The 19,332-nt window shown below is 45.5% G+C and overlaps 1 protein-coding gene across 1 annotated transcript; it reads left to right on the top strand.

The window, feature by feature from the left end:
• Positions 1-15,601: 15,601 nt before the first annotated feature.
• Positions 15,602-18,935, top strand: LOC136520777 (probable trehalose-phosphate phosphatase 4). The gene is made up of 10 exons (XM_066514429.1): positions 15,602-16,058; positions 16,177-16,317; positions 16,426-16,497; positions 16,613-16,690; positions 16,857-16,913; positions 17,269-17,370; positions 17,624-17,771; positions 17,907-17,977; positions 18,210-18,302; positions 18,471-18,935. The coding sequence occupies exons 1-10, from the start codon at positions 15,747-15,749 to the stop codon at positions 18,552-18,554; spliced, it is 1,158 nt and encodes a 385-aa protein (XP_066370526.1). The 5' UTR covers positions 15,602-15,746; the 3' UTR covers positions 18,555-18,935.
• The last annotated feature ends 397 nt before the right edge of the window (positions 18,936-19,332 follow it).

Here is a 19,332-nt window from a genome sequence, read left to right on the forward strand (position 1 = left end):
TCATCGTGATCGAAGCCGAAGATAATCACCAACCTTCGCTCGACGATCCTTGCTGCTCCAAGCCATCTAGGTGGTGGAAACACCAAGAGTAACAAATGATTCCCATAGTAAAACACAAACATCAAATGCCTCTAGATGCAAACACTCAAGCGATGCACTTGGATTCACTTCCAATCTCACAAAGATGATGAATCAATGATGGAGATGAGTGGGAGGGCTTTGGCTAAGCTCACAATGTTGCTATGTCAATGCAAATGGCCAAGAGAGGGAGCTTGAGCCGGCCATAGGGCTTAAATAGAAGCCCCATGAAATAGAGCCATTGTACCCCTTCACTGGGCACAACACAGGGTGACCGGACGCGTCGGTCATATTGACCGGACGTAGGACCCCAGCGTCTGGTCGCCCGATGCTTGCCATGTGTCATCGGCTTCAGATGTTGTTCACCTAATCTCAATAGTCAAGAGTTGACCGGACACGCTGCTCAAACTGACCAGACGCTCTAGCACCAGCGTCCGGTCGTTTCCAGTAAGGTTCCAACTGCGAAAAATCACAACCGGACGAGCCCAGTCATGCTTGACCGGACTCTCCTAGCGTTTGGTCACTCAACGTCATTTATGCGCGTGCCACAGAGTTGCGACCGGACGCACCTAGCCAGCGTCCAGTCAAAGACCGACGCTGCGCATCCTCAGCTGCCACTGACCAGACGCGCCGGTCCAACCGAGACCAGCATCCAGTCACTGTGTGACCATCGTGACTAACTCCTTTTCAACTCTATCTTCTTCACCCTTGTTCAAATGTGCCAACCACCAAGTGTATCACCTTGTGCACATGTGTTAGCATATTTTTGTAAACATTTTCAAGGGTGTTAGCACTTCACTAGATCCTAAATGCATATGCAATGAGTTAGAGCATCTAGTGGCACTTTGATAACCGCATTTCGATACGAGTTTCACCCCTCTTCATAGTACGACTATCGATCCTAAATGTGATCACACTCACTAAGTGTTTCGATCACCAAAACAAAATGGCTCCTACAATTTATATCTTTGCCTTGAGCCTTTTATTTTTCTCTTTCTTCTTTTCAAGTCCAAGCGCTTGATCATCACCATGGCATTACCATCATCATAATCTTCACAATTTCTTCATCACTTGGAGTAGTGCCACCTATCTCATAATCACTTTGATAAACTAGGTTAGCACTTAGGGTTTCATCAATTCACCAAAACCAAACTAGAGCTTTCACGTGGCTCCTAACAAAAGCCCGTACCACCACCAACCACTACGGGCCAGAAAATACAACCAAGGTCAAACTTCTGGCATCGTGTAGGGAGCGGGCACATCTCAACATGACCCGTGCCCACGACATGTCACTCTAGGGAACTCACATCACCAACAGTGACGGACATGTGGTCACTATGCTGCCTACTCCATGTACGGCCGCTGACCAGCACGCTGGTTCACCGCGTCGTCCACCAGGGCGGAATGAGACGTCACGACCCGCTGACAACGCTAGGGCGTGGCATCAGCGGTGAACAGGCGCTCGGCATGGAGCCGTCCCTGTCACCATCTGCATTGTCTGTGGGTCCCGCATAAAGGAGAAGAAAGGCCCGATGGTCCTAGGAGCCTTCATCTCCTTGGCTCTTCTTCCTCTTTTTCTCTATGTAACTTGCTCTTCCCCTTCATCTATAAAAGGAGAAGCAGGACACCCCAGGGGAGGGGCGGGTGGTTCACCACTCTACACGACTGTAGACATCAAAACACATGCCCTAACATGCCTTAGGAGCACACCCATATCGGAGACTTAGGACCTATCCCTCTCTCGCTCATTTGTAACCCCTACTATAAACTTTTAATGCTAGTAACATGAGCAGTAGCGACAAACTAGACGTAGGGACTTTCTGCCTGAACTAGTATAAACCTCGTGTCCTCTAAGCGCATCATCCAAGCCAGGCGCGTAATACTAAAAATTTACTAGTTGGTAACTCGAAACACCGACGTGGGAGGACACGTGGGATGGCCCCACGCACATGTGAGATCAGACAACGAACGGTCCTAATCATGAAGATGCACTTAATTAGTCCATACCATCTGCTGAGGAAATGGTACCTGATAGATGCCACTACTAAGCAAATGATTTTTAGCAAACCAAACATTTTTAGTGGAGGTAGTTTAGTCAAAATTCGTCTATAAAAATAGTTCTCGAGTTACCCATCTCAAAAAACAATTTTAGAGGTAGATGGGATTCTTTTAGAAATGGCCATATCTCAGAGGCGTCTAGATTTAGAGACGTGTGCAAAATCAATTTATAGAGATGACTAAATCCACAGCTGTCTCTATAAATCGATTTATAGAGGTGGCTAGATCTAGAATGTCTCTAAAAATAGATGCATCAAAGTAAAAATTAGGATAAAGTATATTTTTCAATCTCCAACTCGCATTGAAGTTCGATTTTCAACCTTCAATTGTCAAAATAGAACAAATTTGGCCCTCAACTAGTTTCAAAAGCGGTTTTCTATTTTCTAATAATAATAAAAATCCAATTCAATCTCTAGATGTTCGTAATTAATTTATTTTAAATTATAAAAATAAGAAACCAGTTCATGTCTTCTTCCAAAAAATGTTATATATATGTTGATGCTATATTTAAAATTGTTTAGGTCTTACTTGTTTTAAATAAATAACAAGAGTGAGAACGAGCAATAAAGCAATAGGAACATAAATAAACCAATTTCAAATACCTATATATAGACCATAGACAAGTAGAGAACATTTTTAGAAACAAGTACTAGTTTCATATTTTTCTAATCTAAAATAAATACGAGCAGGGGATAGCAATGCTAATGTATACATCAATACAAGGCTTAGCGCTCGCAGCCCGCCTCTTGAGTTTTTTTTCGCCAAAAGCAAGGCATGGCTCCCGGTGCTCGCGGAGACGAAGACATGAACTATCATGTAAAAGAACGGAAAGCGAATAATTTAATTCTAGTCCAAATTTAACTCCGTGCCAAATTTAATTCCGTATGAAATTAAAAAGAATTTTAAATATAGCATCAACATATATATATATATAACATTTCTATAATAAAACATGAAATAGTTTTGTATTTTTATAATTTAAAATAAATTGATTATGAACTTCTAGAGACCGAACCAGATTTTTATTATTATTCGAAAATAGAAAACCGCTTTTAATACCAGCCGAGGATCAAATTTGTCCGGTTTTGACAGTTGGAGGGTGTCTGTTACCCGGTTTCATTGTGGAAGGTTGAAAATCGAACTTCAATACGAGTTGGAGGTTAAAAAAATATACTGTACCCTAAAAATGATGACTTTTCGAATGTAGTCGGATGAAGACAAACTTTGTACAAAAATAATATACCTCGAAGAGATCTATAACTTCATAGTTGACAACTTTTTCATTTGAAATCATTTAAATCTCGTAAATTTTGTTTGAATTACTCACATTTTGAAATTTATTTTTTTTAAATTTTCCAAATGAAACATAATAGAGAAATAACCAAAACTAAAGTTATAGATGTCCAAAAGATCTAAAACATTGCAACCGATAACTTTTCATTTGAAATAATCTATGGTCCCCAAAATTAGTTTTAAGTGCTCACATTTTGAAATTCAAATTTGAATCAACCTAGGATGGAGAAACGATAAAAACCAAAATTACAGATCTCGAAGAGCTATACAACTTTGTAGGTGACAATTTTTCATTTTAAATCATTTATTCAAGGAAAATTGTGTTTGAATTTCTAATATTTAATATTTGAATTTTCCAAACGATCTCGGATGGAAAAACGACCAAAACCAAAGTTGTAGTACTCAACAATATCTACAACTTCCCCATTCATATATTTTTCATTTGAATTCATTTAGGATTTTGAATATTTATTTCAAAATCTGGTAAAGTGAATACGGCGGAAATGTTTTTGCCTTATAGTCACAAGTGACTTTTGGATAGAGTGGTTAGGGAAGGTATATGCGAGGCCTGAGGTTGTGGATTCTAGCCCCTGTGTCCACACGTGTGCGTATTTTGTGTGAAAAATTGTGATATATATTACTAGAAAACAATTTGTAGAGGTGGTTGTATTTTGATCTGCTTCTAGAAACTCAGTTTCTAGAGGCGGCTCTTATTTCTAGCTGCCCTAGAATAGGTTTATGAGGATGAGGGTTTAAGAGAAGCCAAGTGCAGGCCAACAAACACAAATTACTTGATATTGGAAACTACAGGCCTAGAAAGGACAATATATATCTAAAACAAGAGGGTAACTTGGGTCCAAAAACTTATCCTATGCTCTACTGGATTATTTACACTAAAAAAACTATCTGGCAAGATGTGTATTTATGTTTTTAGTACTCCCTAGCCACCCCAAGGCACAAAAAGTTTAGCAACCTAACATCTCCAAGAGTATCCTATTATTTTCTCCAAAAACATGTAGTTTTGCAACTCCTAAAAATGTATTGGGAGAAAAAAAAAGAAGGCCATCTCTAAGAGTTTCCAATAATCCACTCCTAAAATATAGAATACAATTTTACTTCAGGAATCCTATACTATTCCTAAATTATCGTAACCACTTTTATATATTCCTTCTCTCTTATACATTTGCATCATTAATCCTTTCCTACTCCTTATTCTTTCCCACGCCCTTCCATCTTTAGATTGACCGACCGATACGCACGGAAAAGCAGTACCCGCGCGACCGTGACTACGTGCAAAGTTATGCGCAATGGGGCAGTATTTCCCAAATGCGTAAATTTTAGAAGCATTGATTAGGAGTTGTTGGAGATGTTTTTTTTCATCTTGCTAAAAACCAAGGATTAGGAAGAAAAATAGAGTACTTTTGGGGATGGTCTAAAGCCAATTCTATCAAATACCTTATGCTTATCTAGGAAAGGTAAATTTTACATAGTCAAGCACAATGCAGAAACTTAGATTGAGGTAGGCAAAGGATCAAGCAGGGAGGACAAACTCTTGGAGACGAGGCATGCTGCCAGTCACCTAGTCTTCCCCTTGTGTTATGGTGTTGGGCTAAAAAAACAAAAGGCTTGCAACAACCAAAGGCATGTGTCACAAGCCACTAAGGCTCACCACTGCCACCAACCCTCGTACTCAGCCTAGCATAATCCACTACAAACCTTTCCCACCAAGGATGGAATCTTCTCGTCCCTCACAAACCAAGTCACCACCTCTCCACACCAAGCTAGGAGAGTCGACGCTGCAAAAACACCACCAAGGACCTAAGTGCTCCGAACTCACCAAGATTATAAAGGCACAAATCCTGGCTCACTCTAGCTCTCAATATGAAATCTATCACTTGCTAAGGACGGGCCTAAACTATTTCCAAAAATGGTACATGAACAGGGTAAATCTTTAAGTGCAGCAATGTCCTCTAGCCTCCAACCCCGTTGAAATTATCATCCAAAGTCATGGATATAGCCTTTTTCAAAATCATGGGAAATATATAGCCCACAAAAGGCTCGTAGCTATTGGGCAAATAGTCTTGCAAACACAGTGATCACTAAATAATGTGGCAGCCCTCAAAACCATGCACTAGTTCATCCAATGGGGGCATCCGCCATTGCTGACCGTTACCATTTGTGTCTCTATTACTAGGTCCCACATCACTGGATGATCTGCAAACTGCTATTAGTGCACCACCATAGGCTTTATAAATCTTGATGTGACCAGTCTTCGGATGATGAGGACGACGGTGAATCATCACCTCATAGGGCACCAATGCCGCTCATAGATCATACGCCTCCATGTTCTCCCCTAGAGGAGATGACTCCTCCACCTCCTCCTTCATCACCCCTAGAAAAGAGAAGTCTCCTCCTCCTCCTCCACTTCCCTCTTCGTCAGCCCACAGAAGAGAGAAGTCTCCTCCTCCTCAGGATCCTAACAACTGATGTCTCAACCCAGAACAAGATAAAGGTCATCCTTGCAGAAAAGGTCATCAGTTTCAGTAGGTAATGCCCTCGAATCTGATAAAAAAGAAGCCAATGAGTGGGAGCATCATGAACAAGATGAAAAAGCCAAAAGACCCTCTGGAGACAGCCATGGAAGCAAAGCAATTACTTTGGAAGCTATTGGGCACACCTCGGACCTCCGAATACAAAAGGCAAACTAGAAGCAGTGCTAATAAAGATAGAGTCATTGAAGAACACACTCTTGCACAGATAGAGATATAGAACCTGGCCGAAGCTTTGAAAGTAAGCATGGAGGAGGCCGCAAATATCTATGCTGCAAAAAAATAGAGAATGCAAAACCCACATAACACTACTGGATTCAGGTTCTTTGCCGAGTGCGGCACTTAGCAAAGAACACACGGCAAAAAATTGATCGGCAAAGCCCTCTTTGCCAAGTGTCTTTTATCGGGTACTCGGCAAAGAAAAGCGACCGTCACGGCGCCGGTCCCGTTGACGGTCACTTTGCCGAGTGCCAACCCTGCAGGCACTAGGCAAAGATTTTTTATTTTTTTTTAAAAAAAAATTCTTTGCCGAGTGCCAACCCTTCAGGCACTCGGCAAAGAGTTTTTTTACAAAATTTCTTTGCCGAGTGCCAACCTTCAGGCACTCGGCAAAGATTTTTTATTTTTTTAGAAAAATTTCTTTGTCGAGTGCCCTCTGTCTGGCACTCGGCAAAGTTTGAATTTTTTTTAAAAAAAATTCTTTGCCGAGTGCCCTCTGTCCGGCAATCGGCAAATTTTATTTCTTTGTTTTAAATTCTTTACCGAGTACCCTCTGTCCGGCACTTGGCAAAGTTTGATTTTTTTTTAATTTCTTTGCCGAGTGCCCTCTGTCCGGCACTCGGCAAAGTTTGATTTTTTTTAAAAAAAATTCTTTGCCGAGTGCCCTCTGTCTGGAACTCGGCAAAGGGGTCCTTTGCAGAGTGCAACACTCGGTAAAGTGACCCAAAACTACAATTTTTAATTTTTTTTTACATTCCATCATGACAAATAAATTCATACAAACATATATCACATATATATCTCATCCATCACATATATATCTCATCCATCACATATATATATCTCATCCATCACATATATATCTCATCCATCCACACATCCATCCGCACATATCATATCCATCACAATATATGTCACATATATAATAATAAGTGCTCAAGTCCATCTAAATAAATCCACAAGTCCATCAAAGTCCACAAGTGCATCACAAGTATATCACAAAGTGAACAACAAATGAAAAAAAAATACAACGTGTACTCATCTCGACCAAGGCGACTACGGTGAAGACCTAGCTCCATCATTCAGAGGCGCATGAGGTGGATTATTCGAACCACCGTCAGATGGAGACTGCACAAAGGAGAAAAGATTGCATGTGAGACAAGATTATTTGGATAGCTAATCTAGGAAGGTAGAGGCCATACAAGCAAAGCACAAGCGAAAGTAAAAAACTTTCATACTCATAGGAGTAGCTGTAGCTGCAGGACGTGGAGGCGGAGGTGTAACCAACAACCTAGGTGGTAGAGAGAAGCCCACACGTTGTCCAAGTCCTTATAGGAACTCCGTAATGTCCGTCAGCCTCTACGCCTGGGCCTGCCGCTCGGCCCGCTCGGCCTCCAGCTAGGCCGCCATCCTCTGGTGCCCGGCCTCCAGCTCCAGACGTTGCCTCATTTCTTGTTCCAGCCGGGCCTGCAATATTTCACTCCAATGTTTTAGTAATGCAAAGCTAATTAAGGTGTGTAAAGATCAATGTGTGACGAGTAAAGCAGGAATAACCTTGAGTGCGTTGACCTGGTGCTGTGCAACGGTCGGCTGTGTGCAAATGGTCGGGCTCTCGCTCGTGCTTCGTACTCGGATCTAGGAGAGAGAGGGAGTAGAGGCCATGTTGATGACGCCGTCGCCAAGCCAGAACTGCCCATACTTCTTGCCTTGCCCCGCCCTCATGACGGCCTCTCCATCGAAGTCCTGGGTGCTTGGATCGTGGTCTAACCCATGGAGCGACCTCGCAACCTCAGTGTACTCACTGATGCGGGAGTGGATGCTCGGGTTTGTGTATGCCTCGGGCGGGTCCTCCAGGTTGAAGGAGACGTCGGACATCGCCTTGCCCTTGTGGGCCATACACCATGCCTGGAAGTTCGAGCAAGCCTGGCCACTATGTGACGCCGACTGGGAGAAAGACAGCATGATGATTAGAAATCAGGTAGAACTGAGCGTCACAATAGACAAATGAATTCACGTACCCATGCTTGTTTGTATCCGGTGAGGCTGCGGCTGCCTTGATGGTGTGCTAGACCTTGCATCCACAAACGATGGTCCCGAGCATCCCTGTGCATCTTGAGGTACTCCTCCGTGAACCACCTATCCACCATTATCGTCCAGCACTCGTGATACGCTTGGCACCACTAGGGAATCATCTACAAGTCATCAAGTATTGGACATATAAGAAGATCAAATTAAACCAACTTAATCTCAAAACGAATCAATATTAATGTTCTTCATTTACCTCAAGGTACTGCTCCCGGGTCAGCTGCATCTCTCTTGCGTCTTTCTTGGTTTTCCTCTCTCCAAGCTTCAACCCGTAGTAGGTTATGATGGCCTAGATGCACACCTCATAATGCATGTCAGAGATGAGTTTTTTACAGGCTTTGGTAGTCACCTGCTCCGCCCTAGCCTCAAATCTCTCCTCACATCTGTAATAAGTCTGCATACAAAAGCGATGTATCCATTCATTATTTCAAGAAAAGTCCAATGAATGCGACGTATTAAGCAATGTTGTGCGAGGGAGACTTACCCAAAGCTCTGCCTTCACCCGCGCCGCCTTGTTGGGGTACTCCGCATCGGTGGCGACGACGTAGTGGTCAAACGAGTAGGTCGGCTCCGTCTTCGATGCATACGTGACAATGTCGGGGAAGTGTTGCTTGCACAGAAGACTCAGGATGCCATTGACTAGCCGTGCGTTACCACCCGACACAACCACCCAGTTCCTGCACAAGTGATTAAGAAAAATTATTAGTTTTTTTTCATCATATCATATGAAGTAGTGGTGATAACATATAAAGTTACTTACTTTTGCCCTTCGGGGCGAATCACTAGGTGTTGGTGAGGAAGCGGAACATGTGGAAGGCTCGTGGGACCTCGCAAGTAGACACTCGAAGAGGAGTCGGAGGAAGCGGAACCCATGCCTGCCGCCTCCAACTCACCATCCTCGTGCGGCCCCTCCTCCTCGTCCGTCTACCGAACCAGCTCATCGTCCGACTCATCCATGGGCACCACCACCTCCTCTAGCTCCTCCTCATGCAGCGTGGGAGGAGACGGCCCCCCTCCTACGTCTGGCAGTCCTCCTCTTCCTGTCCGATCCCTCCGCCGCCCCCTCTGCCTCCTCCTATAGCCGGCGTGGTCTTTGGTATATCGAGTTCATGGACCTATGATGGCCGCCCGCCATCTTTGTTCAATCACCTGCAACAAAAAAGAAAAACAAGACGTAATTAGAAATAGGCGAAAAATGAACAAAATATAATTACAAAAAACATAGTAATACATGTATTAGAAATATTTACAAAAATGAACAAAACATAATTACAAAAAACATAGTATTACATGTATTAGAAATAATCTTCATGATTGAGATTAGCTAGATCATAGGTCTCGTCATCACTATCAACATTGTCCAACACATCAACACTATCTGAAGGAGGAATGTTGTCTTCATTGTCATTGCCTAAACGTAATCGCTCAAGCATTTGTATGTCCTTCAGATTTCACACCTCGTCTCCAGTGTCCTCGTCATCATCCCTTTCATTGTCTACTTCCATTCCTATCTCTTTGGTTAAGTCTATGTCAAACCTTCCTTGTAGTCCCTCTTCTTGATAGAACTCTCCATCATATGTGTTTGGGTTGAAGTTGTAATCTTCATCGTTTGGGACTAGTAGTTTACTGTGTGGCAAAACCTTGTGCACAATAGACCAACCTTTAAGATGCTCAGCGTCTTTGCACGCATATGACGTATAATAAACCTGGACGGCCTATTGAGCCACAATGTAGACATCTTTTCCTAGATAGACGGAATCCTGTCGAATCTCGACTAGCACAAGCTTAGGGTCCGTCTTGTTACTCCAGGATGAAACCAATGGCATTTGAATATGACAGGAGTAAGAGGTTTGGAACCATAGAATGATAGTTCATAGATTTCTTCAATTCTTCCATAATAGTCGAGTCCATCAGTGCCGGACGTAACAACTCCGCTATTTGTGGTTTTTCGATTGGATCGACTCTGCTCGTAGCTTGCTATGTGAAAACGATATCCATTCACGTCATAACCGATAAATGACTTGACCCTAACGGCACAGCCGTTTGCAACCTATCTCAGCTCGTCACTTATAGACACATTAGTTTGGGCTTTCTGTTTGAACCAACAAATGAAATCAGGGCTCCCTGGTCCCGCACCCCATGAAAGAAGGGTATCATTTTCTTGTGGGGTAGGTTGCCTTGATCCATGCCAGGATTGACAAAGAAATTCCCTGTACCAATGAAAAACAAGGGGGTTGGACGAAGAAACAAGGACATACGGCGAAATGAAACAAGTTCGTTCAGAACTTACCCAATGAATGGTTGCACCTCGACAAGGTTGGTCAACACATATAGCATGATACTGTGCCACTCTTCATTTTTCAATTGCTTAGTGGTCGATGCACTTGCGCTTTCGAGTTGCCCTTAGAAAAGGCTGAGGTTTGATTCATTTTCGCCAGCATTGTAATGAGGGGGTGGATTATAAACGCTAGAAAGTTTCTCAGTGTAGTATTTCTCTATGAAGTTCGACACCTCCTCTAGAATATATGCCTCTACAATGGAAGCCTCAATTTTGGCTTTATTTCTACATTTTTTGCGAAGAGTCTTCAGACATCTTTCGATTGGATAGCACCAACGGTTTTGCATGGGCCCCCCCATCCGTGCCTCATATGGGAGGTGCACAATCAAATGCTGCATCGGCAAGAAGAAGCCAGGTGGAAAGATCTTCTCCAACTTATAAAGCAACACGGGTGTCACCTTTTCCAAGTCATCAATGACGGTTCGAGAGAGCTCCTTGGCACAAAGCTGGCGGAATAAGTAGCTCAACTCTGCCAGCACTTGCCAGACATGCTTCGGGACATAGCCTTGAACCATCGCCGGAAGAAGCCGCTCAATCCATATGTGATAGTCATGACTCTTCATCCCATTTACTCACAGAGTGCCTAAGTTCACTCCCCTATTTAGATTCGCTGCATACCCATCAGGAACATTAGCATCTTGATCCATTCAAGTACTTCCCTCCTTTGGTCCTTTTTCAAGACAAAATCAGCCTTAGGCCTTCTCTAGGTCTTACCATGACTAGGAGGCTGCATCTCTTGATTTGGTCTATCGCACAATGTTGCCAGGTCCACTCTAGCCTTAGGGTTGTCCTTAGACTTTTCAATGTCCATGAGTGTTGCCCAAAGTGCCTCGGCGACATTCTTTTTAGTGTGCATTACATCAATGTTATGAGGCAGAAGAAGGTCATCGAAATTGGGGAGCCTCGTATGCCCGAGATATGAGTCCACATATGTTGCTCACCATATCCCACAAAACCACCTTCTTCATTAGGCACGAGAGCATCTATCTGAGCATGAACCTCGGCACAAGTCATCATCCGCGGTGTAGGGTTTGTCACTTTGACACTTTTGTAAAGTTCTTGATGTCTTGTCTGAATGGATGGTCAAGAGGTAGGAATTGATGATGTCTGTCGAACGACGAATACTTGCCACCCTTCTGCAACCAAATGAACCTCACACCTTCCTTGCATATTGGGCATGGGAACTTCCCGTGAACACACCAGGCACAGAATATCCCATACGCCAGGAAGTCATATTGGGAGTAGTGGTACCAAACATGCATTTTGAAGGTTGTCTTTGTAGCTCGATCGTATGTCCATACCCCTTCGTCCCAAGCATGGACCAATTCATCAAACACGGGCTCCATGAACACACCCATATTACTCCCTGGGTGTCTAGGAATTATCAACGATAAGAATACGTTATGTCATTGAAAGGAGACACCGGGGGGAGATTAAGGGGGATAACGAAGACGGGTCAACATGTGTATGGGGCAGCCATCATTCCATAAGGATTGAATCCATCTGTTGCCAGCGCGACACATACATTACGAGCCTCATCTGCTTTGTCACAATGTTTGTCATTAAAGTGGATCCAAGCTTCACCATCGGATGGATGTACCATCTTGTCAGGATTATACCATTTGCCATTTTTGTGCTATGTCATCTGTTTCGCGGATTCCTCGGTCATGTATAGCCATTGGATCCTCGGTAGGAACGGAATGTACCATAGGATTTTCACGGGGATCGTAAATTGCCTCTTCTGGCCATCATCAGAGTCTACCTCTAGGTACCTAGAGGATTTACACTTTGGACAGAACTTTGCATGCTCGTGTTCTTTCCTAAATAGGACGCACCCCTTCGGACAAGCATGTATCTACTTATACGGCATCTTAAGTGCTCGAAGGAGTTTCTGTGACTCGTACATGCTCTTTGGCATAATGTGGCCCTCCGAAAGCAGGGTGCCAATCACGGCCAACATCTTATCGAAGCCAGGTCGACTCAAGTTTAACTCAAACTTCAACCCCATTAAGCGTCCAATGGCATCCAGTTGAGACACCATTGACCGATCATGAAGGGGTTTCTGTGCCGAGTCCATCATGTCATAGAATGCCTATGCGGCTACCTCCATCTCCTCCTTCTCACATCCCTCATCGAACTATCCTTGGTGAAAGTCATCTAACATGTCTGGTACCCCGGCATCAGCATCAAAAGCCTCCACCTGTGGTCTCACCACCTCCTCTCTCATACGATGGGCTTCACCATGGTGGACCCACTGGGTGTAGTCCGGCGTAAATCCATTCTTCACAAGATGTTTACCCATTTCCACCTTGTTTACCCTCCTCCTGTTTTCACATTTGCTGTAGGGACACAAAACTAGGCAATGTCCTTTAGCAGCCTTGCCAAATGCACTGTTCAAGAAAGCATCGGTCTTGTTCATCCATTCCGTGGTGTAATCACTCTGACTTCTCCAGCCCGTGTACATCCACTGACGGTCATCCATCCTCTAACATATGTATCAGCGAGTAATGTAACCATCAATTGCATCTACATGGTATTCCTACTATCTAATATGTGAGGATAGGTCCTAATCCCACCCATAGATGCGTAGATGAGGTTAGTTTTCATGCTCTACTCCTATCCGAGATAGAATTTCGGTAGCACCTCCCCGCTGTTCTACAGATACACGTCCTGCCAAAGAAGAGTGCGCATCCGGAGAACAATAGGGAGGTGATGCCAAAACTCTGTCTCAGACCGGAGTAGACCATGGAAACTAACCCATCTACGCATCCGCGGGCTGTCCAAAAAATATGGACAATCCAAAATAGATACGGTCATAGATATGCAAAGATCTGCATACCTCCAACAGTGTCTCTTTCGAACGAGAGACGCCTAACTGGGTTACGCGATCTACGACCATGATACGGAAAGAGGGGTTATACCTAGGGTGGCGGCGAAGTCAGGCTAGCGGGGCCATGGTGGGTCGGTGCAGTGGTGAGGCGGCGTGGTGCAGGCAGACCGGCACAACGACGGGAACTCCGACTCAGCTCCGATGGGATCTTCTCTATAAAAATGGAACAAAATACTGTCATTTAAAAAAAATTCGACAGAACCTCCCCTGTACGGTGAGGTTTCCAAAACCTACAAAAAAAACTCCAGCACGATGGCCAATAAGCACATATGTCTCAAGAGAAGCCATGTAATTTGGATATCAATCCATACAGAAGAATATATCCAAGTAGTACCACTACTTCTACTACTACTTTCACTATTGCTACTACTACTACCACTAGTTCTACTACTACTACCACCACTATTGCTACAACTACTACCACTAGTTCTACTACTGCTACTACCACTACTACTACTACTACCACTAATTCTACTACTACTACTACCACTAGTTGTACTACTACTACCACTACTTCTAATACTACTACCACCACTAGCACTACTAGTACAACTAATACTACTACAACTACAACTACCATGACAACAACAAGAGAGAAGGCATACCTGACGGGCGTCGGGGGTAGGGGCGAGCGGCGTCAGGGTCAGGCGGCGTCGGGGTCGGAGTCAGGGTCGTCGGAGTCGAGAACGGGGTCGAGCACGGGCGCAGCCATGGGCAGGGCTGGCCTAGGGCGGCCGGGGGCAGGGCGCGGGCAGCGCGGGCGGGTGCCGCGGGCACGTGGGCGCGCGAGCGGTGGCGGCGTGGGCATGGCGCGTGGCGCGAGGGCGGGGGTGGCGTGGGCGTGGGCGCGGGGGCTGGCTGGCTGTCTGTTTGACTGCCCAGCCGGTCAAATTTGTTTAAGTCCCCCAACCGCCCTTTGCCGAGTGCCAGATCAGAGAGGCACTCGACAAAGATTTGATTTTTTTAAAAAAATTCTTTGCCGAGTGTCCAAGATCTGGCACTCGACAATTTTTTTTGAAAAATACTTTGCCGAGTGCCCCTGGCACGGCACTCGACAAAGATTTTTTTAAAATGTCTTTTTAAAAAAAAATACTTTGCCAAGTGCCCCTGGCGCGGCACTCGGCAAAGATTTATTTTTTTAAATGTCTTTGCCGAGTGCCTTGAAATTTTTTAAAAAAATCAAAACCCTTTTTGCCGAGTGTCTTATTCGTGGCACTTGGCAAAGACCCCCTTTGCCGAGTGCCATACCCCGGCACTCGGCAAAGTTTTTTTTTGTTTTTGGCCTTCAAATTTTTTATGCAGCCCTTTTAAAGCACCGGGAATTCCTAGTTAGAATTTGAGGATTTTTTATGTTTTTTTGATATATTTAGTTACTTTATTTCTTTTACTTGAATTTTTTCGAAAAATATAATTTTGAACTGCACGTGGTATGAATAATGGAATTTAATGATTCAAAAATGATAGTCATGTTACTGAGTGTAGTGTGAGGCCGTATCCAGGAACGGACCCGAAATTTTGGAGATCTTGTTCACGAAACATGACCGCGAACTTGCGTGCGAAGTGTTTTTAAATTCTATAAAAAGCATACGAAGTCCGAAAATCATGAAACTTGTTGAGATGTCGTGATATCATATGTGGAGGCTATGATAAAAATTTTAGAAGATTTCGTGCACGTTGTCATGTACGATGCTTACAAACCAGGATATCTCTACGTGTGATAAGAGATGTCCATCATTACTAGGTGATCATTACTAGGTGATCGCCTTTCCATCAATTTTGTGGATCTTAGGTTATCGCCCGGCAGTGATAAACCGTCACCGTCGGCTCGAGCACATAATGCTCTGACAATAATAGATTGCGTGTTCTCGAGAAACACAAATTACTATGTGTCCATCCACCTGCGCCTTTTACTTTATCTAAGGATAAATAACTGAACGTACATTATTGCTGGCATGGCACGATCGGACGGCTGCGAAGCGTGCCACCTCCACGCAAGTGTGTCAACAGCAACTGCCGCCGAGATGCCAGTCCGCTCTATATAAAGTACCCACACTCCGCGGCTCACTCACCGCTCCCAAGAAAACCGCCCGCTCCCGCTCCCGCTCCCCTGCAAAACAACCTCCCTCACAGTAGTGGAGGCCTAGCCCCGCGGGCCGCAGCCTGTGTCCAAGTGTTGGCCTCTCGCGGGTGCGCAAGTGCTGGTGAGGCGCGTGTCCGTCCGTCCGTGTGCGCGGCCATGACGAACCAGGACGTGGTGGTCCCGGACATGGGCATTGCGGCGGCGGCGGCCCTGCCGGCCCCCGGCCGCGCCCTCTTCGCGTGCCGCGGCGCCGTGGGGGCCGTCTCGTCGCTGCGCGGCGCTTACGGTGGCCTCGGCCTCCCCGGCGCCGCCGCCGACGGTGGCAAGTTCGTAGCAGCAGGCGCCCGGGGTGCCCCCGCGGCAGCGAATGCGCCGCCGGCTCGGACCTGCACCAGCCGGGTCGTCGAGGCCATCCGCGCGTCGTCGCCCACCCGCTGCCCCGCCGTCGACGAGTACGACGCGTGGACGGTGAGTTCTTGTGTACGGGGCCGCTGGCGGCGGCTGGTTGCGTGCGTCGCGTCGTTCGGTTGTTCGATCCGTGTTTTGAGGAGCGAGCCCGGCCGGGTTTAAATTGCTTGTTCCGCAGAGGATGCACCCGTCGGCGCTGGGCAGCTTCGACCAGATCGCGGCGGCGGCCAAGGGGAAGAGGATCGTCATGTTCATGGACTACGACGGCACGCTGTCCCCGATCGTCACCGACCCCGACATGGCGTTCATGTCCCCCGAGGTGACCGTCCGTTGTTGTGCTCGTTGATCTAGATGTCGCCATGAAATCCTCTCGTACCGTACGTGCTGCCAACATCTATCTTATCGCGTAATTAACGGGTGCGCGCAGATGAGGGCGGCGGTGCGCAACGTCGCGAAGCACTTCCCGACGGCGATCGTGACCGGCCGGTGCATCGAAAAGGTACGGCGACAATTCAACACCTCGATCAGAAACTCATGACATGTACTTCATCACCGGAGCCCTGAGCTATAATCAAGTGTACGTTTCCTTGTTCTTGTTGTTACGGTCGGTTCAGGTCTGCTGCTTCGTAGGCCTCCCGGAGCTCTACTACGCCGGCAGCCACGGGATGGACATCAAAGGCCCAAGCTCCAAGGTATGTACGTAGCCGGCCAGCTATCTTTTTGTCTATTCATTCATCACCAACTAGCCAAGTAGCCATACACTGCCCATGCAGCATCAACTATACATTTTTTGCTTTGGCAACCTTTTTATTCGCCTAACTCCATTGCTACTTCTCTCTTCCTTCCAACAATTTCCAGGAGGACAACACGGTCCTGCTTCAGCCAGCTCGCGAGTTCCTGCCGGTGATCGACAAGGTACATCACGTCGTCATCACTCTTTTTATTTTTTTTAAAAGAGCCGGTTACCTGGCATTATATTAATAAGAGCGAAACAGAGTTGACAACTACACGCGCGAGGAACGCAGCCGCCTGCAGCAGACCGCTACAGACAAAAGCTAATTACTCACTAAATGAGTTGCGACTCTTAGGGGTCTCAGGACCCTTCCTCCAGCACTAGCCCACAAAAAGCTAATTACTCTTTTTATATAGTCACCAATTCATTACGACACTACCAATGCTTTTGGACCTTGTTAAACTTAAGTTGCAAGTAATTAGTTGAGCCATGAGGAACTTACCGGCGCAAGCACGCGCCGATTACATGTATGGCCAGGCTTACAGGGCTCTGGAGGAGAAGACTAAGGACACGCCGGGGGCCAGGGTGGAGAACAACAAGTTCTGCCTGTCCGTGCACTTCAGATGCGTCGATGAAAAGGTGATTGCCGGCTGGGTCTTCACCGAGTCTTACAATACCTTTAGCTAGGCCTTGGATCCCGACTCCCTATCTAGCTGCTAGTAGTAATTTAGTTTTGCAAGTCAAACAAGAAGCAGCTTGATGCATGCATGTCAGCTAGTAGCTCTTATTGAAATGGTGATGAGCAATCGTCAATTCGTCATGCATGAATGCATGTGCCCTGGCTCCTCGTGCATCATCTTCAACAACTGCTCCCCCCTTGCCTGCCCTGCAGAGCTGGAGCTCATTGGCTGACAAGGTCAAGGCCGTGCTCCGGGACTTCCCCGAGCTGAAGCTCAACGAGGGCAGGAAAGTTTTGGAGATCCGGCCGTCGATCATGTGGGACAAGGGCAAGGCCGTCGAGTTCTTGCTCAAGTCGCTCGGTAAGTACATACTGCCACATGCTGCCGTCTTTGTCGCCCTTTTCGTCACTGCGTGCGCGCGAGAGTAAAAATCTTCTCTGATCTCTGACGGTGTTGAACGCTGCCTGTTCACTGTCTGATCGATCGATCTCTTAGGATTCGACGACCGCACCAACGTCCTGCCGGTGTACATCGGAGACGACCGGACAGACGAGGATGCTTTCAAGGTGCATATATATAAATTTCATATACATGAGTTACGATCCACATATATACATGTAAATACAGCACACACGGACAAATTTAAGTTACAAGTTGCAGTTTTTCATTATATATGTTGCCAACCTCTTGCGTGCTGTCACTTTACATATGTTGCGAGCCTGGTGATTTCAACTGTTTGGTTTTATTCCCACCATGGTTAAACATCAAACCTTTCTTAAACCTTGTCGCCTTAATTAGGTGTTGAGGGAGAGAGGTCAAGGTATAGGGATCCTTGTTTCCAAATGCCCCAGGAAGACAGATGCCTCCTACTCTCTCCAGGACCCCACTGAGGTATGTATTAGTATACTACTACTACTAGCTATATATACACATACAGCATGACCAAATCACTCTCTAAGTTACTGACTCTGATGAATATATATAGTTAATGTGTCAGCAGACGAATAAACTAAGCAAGCTGTCGATTGAAAATAACTCCTCCGATCCTTGGTTTTCCAGGTCATGGAGTTCTTGGTCCGGCTGGGGCAGTGGAAGCCACTGCGATCACCGTCACCGGCACGCCCAAGGGTGCAGCAGCAGTGACTGACGACGACGCGTAGCACACAGCTCGTCGCTGCTAGTGCTGATCGCCAAGCATGTTTAATTAATATAGCTAGTTAGTTATTAATTGTTGCACTACTCTAGGAGTAATAACCCATCTCATCTCAGCTACCGGCCCCAGATGTGAACCGGCCGGCAACCTGCTGATTGTGTTTAGCTGTTCTTCCATGGGTTTGAGAGGCAGGCATCCATGTGCAAAAGCTGTCTGCCGCCCTTAATTAGCTTGACCCAGGAAGGTTCATCCCCTGTATGAATTGTGACGACTATCTAGCTATGACCTTATTAGCGGCTTAATTAGCCTGCCTCCTGTAAAATGTAACATATAAGCATTTCTTTTAATGGCATCTATGCACTTCCTTTGCTGATGATCCAACTCATTGCAGTTGAATTTCTAATGGGCTTTGTCGTCCAATTGTCAGTTTATGCACATGCATGTATATATATTGTCTGATAAAACATGGCATATAGGCACAACCGCACAAGCACGGCTTTGCCACATTCTCTACCGGCAATATGTGCGTAGGCCGTCTTGAGGATAGCTATGACAAGGTAAAAGATTCTCAGATGAGAACTGAAAAAATTTTAGTACATGTATGTATCACCAGAGGTATTATCCAATGATACCTCCTGATACATTTCAAGGATAAAAACCACTAATTCTTGTATAAAATGCATCCACTCAAAGGGTAATCTAATTGGTTCGCTTGGATTTTCCTCCTGCATGGATTCAAGCATGTCTTGTAACACAAAATTTGACCTA

The sequence above is a fragment of the Miscanthus floridulus genome, chromosome 18 (assembly GCF_019320115.1).
Source record: "Miscanthus floridulus cultivar M001 chromosome 18, ASM1932011v1, whole genome shotgun sequence".
NCBI classification, from domain to species: Eukaryota; Viridiplantae; Streptophyta; class Magnoliopsida; order Poales; family Poaceae; genus Miscanthus; species Miscanthus floridulus.

Coding starts and splice junctions, on each gene's coding strand:
- LOC136520777 (XM_066514429.1), top strand. CDS start 15,747: ATGACGAACCAGGACGTGGTGGTCCCGGACATGGGCATTGCGGCGGCG. Junction 16,059..16,176: donor ACGAGTACGACGCGTGGACG/GTGAGTTCTTGT, acceptor CTTGTTCCGCAG/AGGATGCACCCGTCGGCGCT. Junction 16,318..16,425: donor TGGCGTTCATGTCCCCCGAG/GTGACCGTCCGT, acceptor GGGTGCGCGCAG/ATGAGGGCGGCGGTGCGCAA.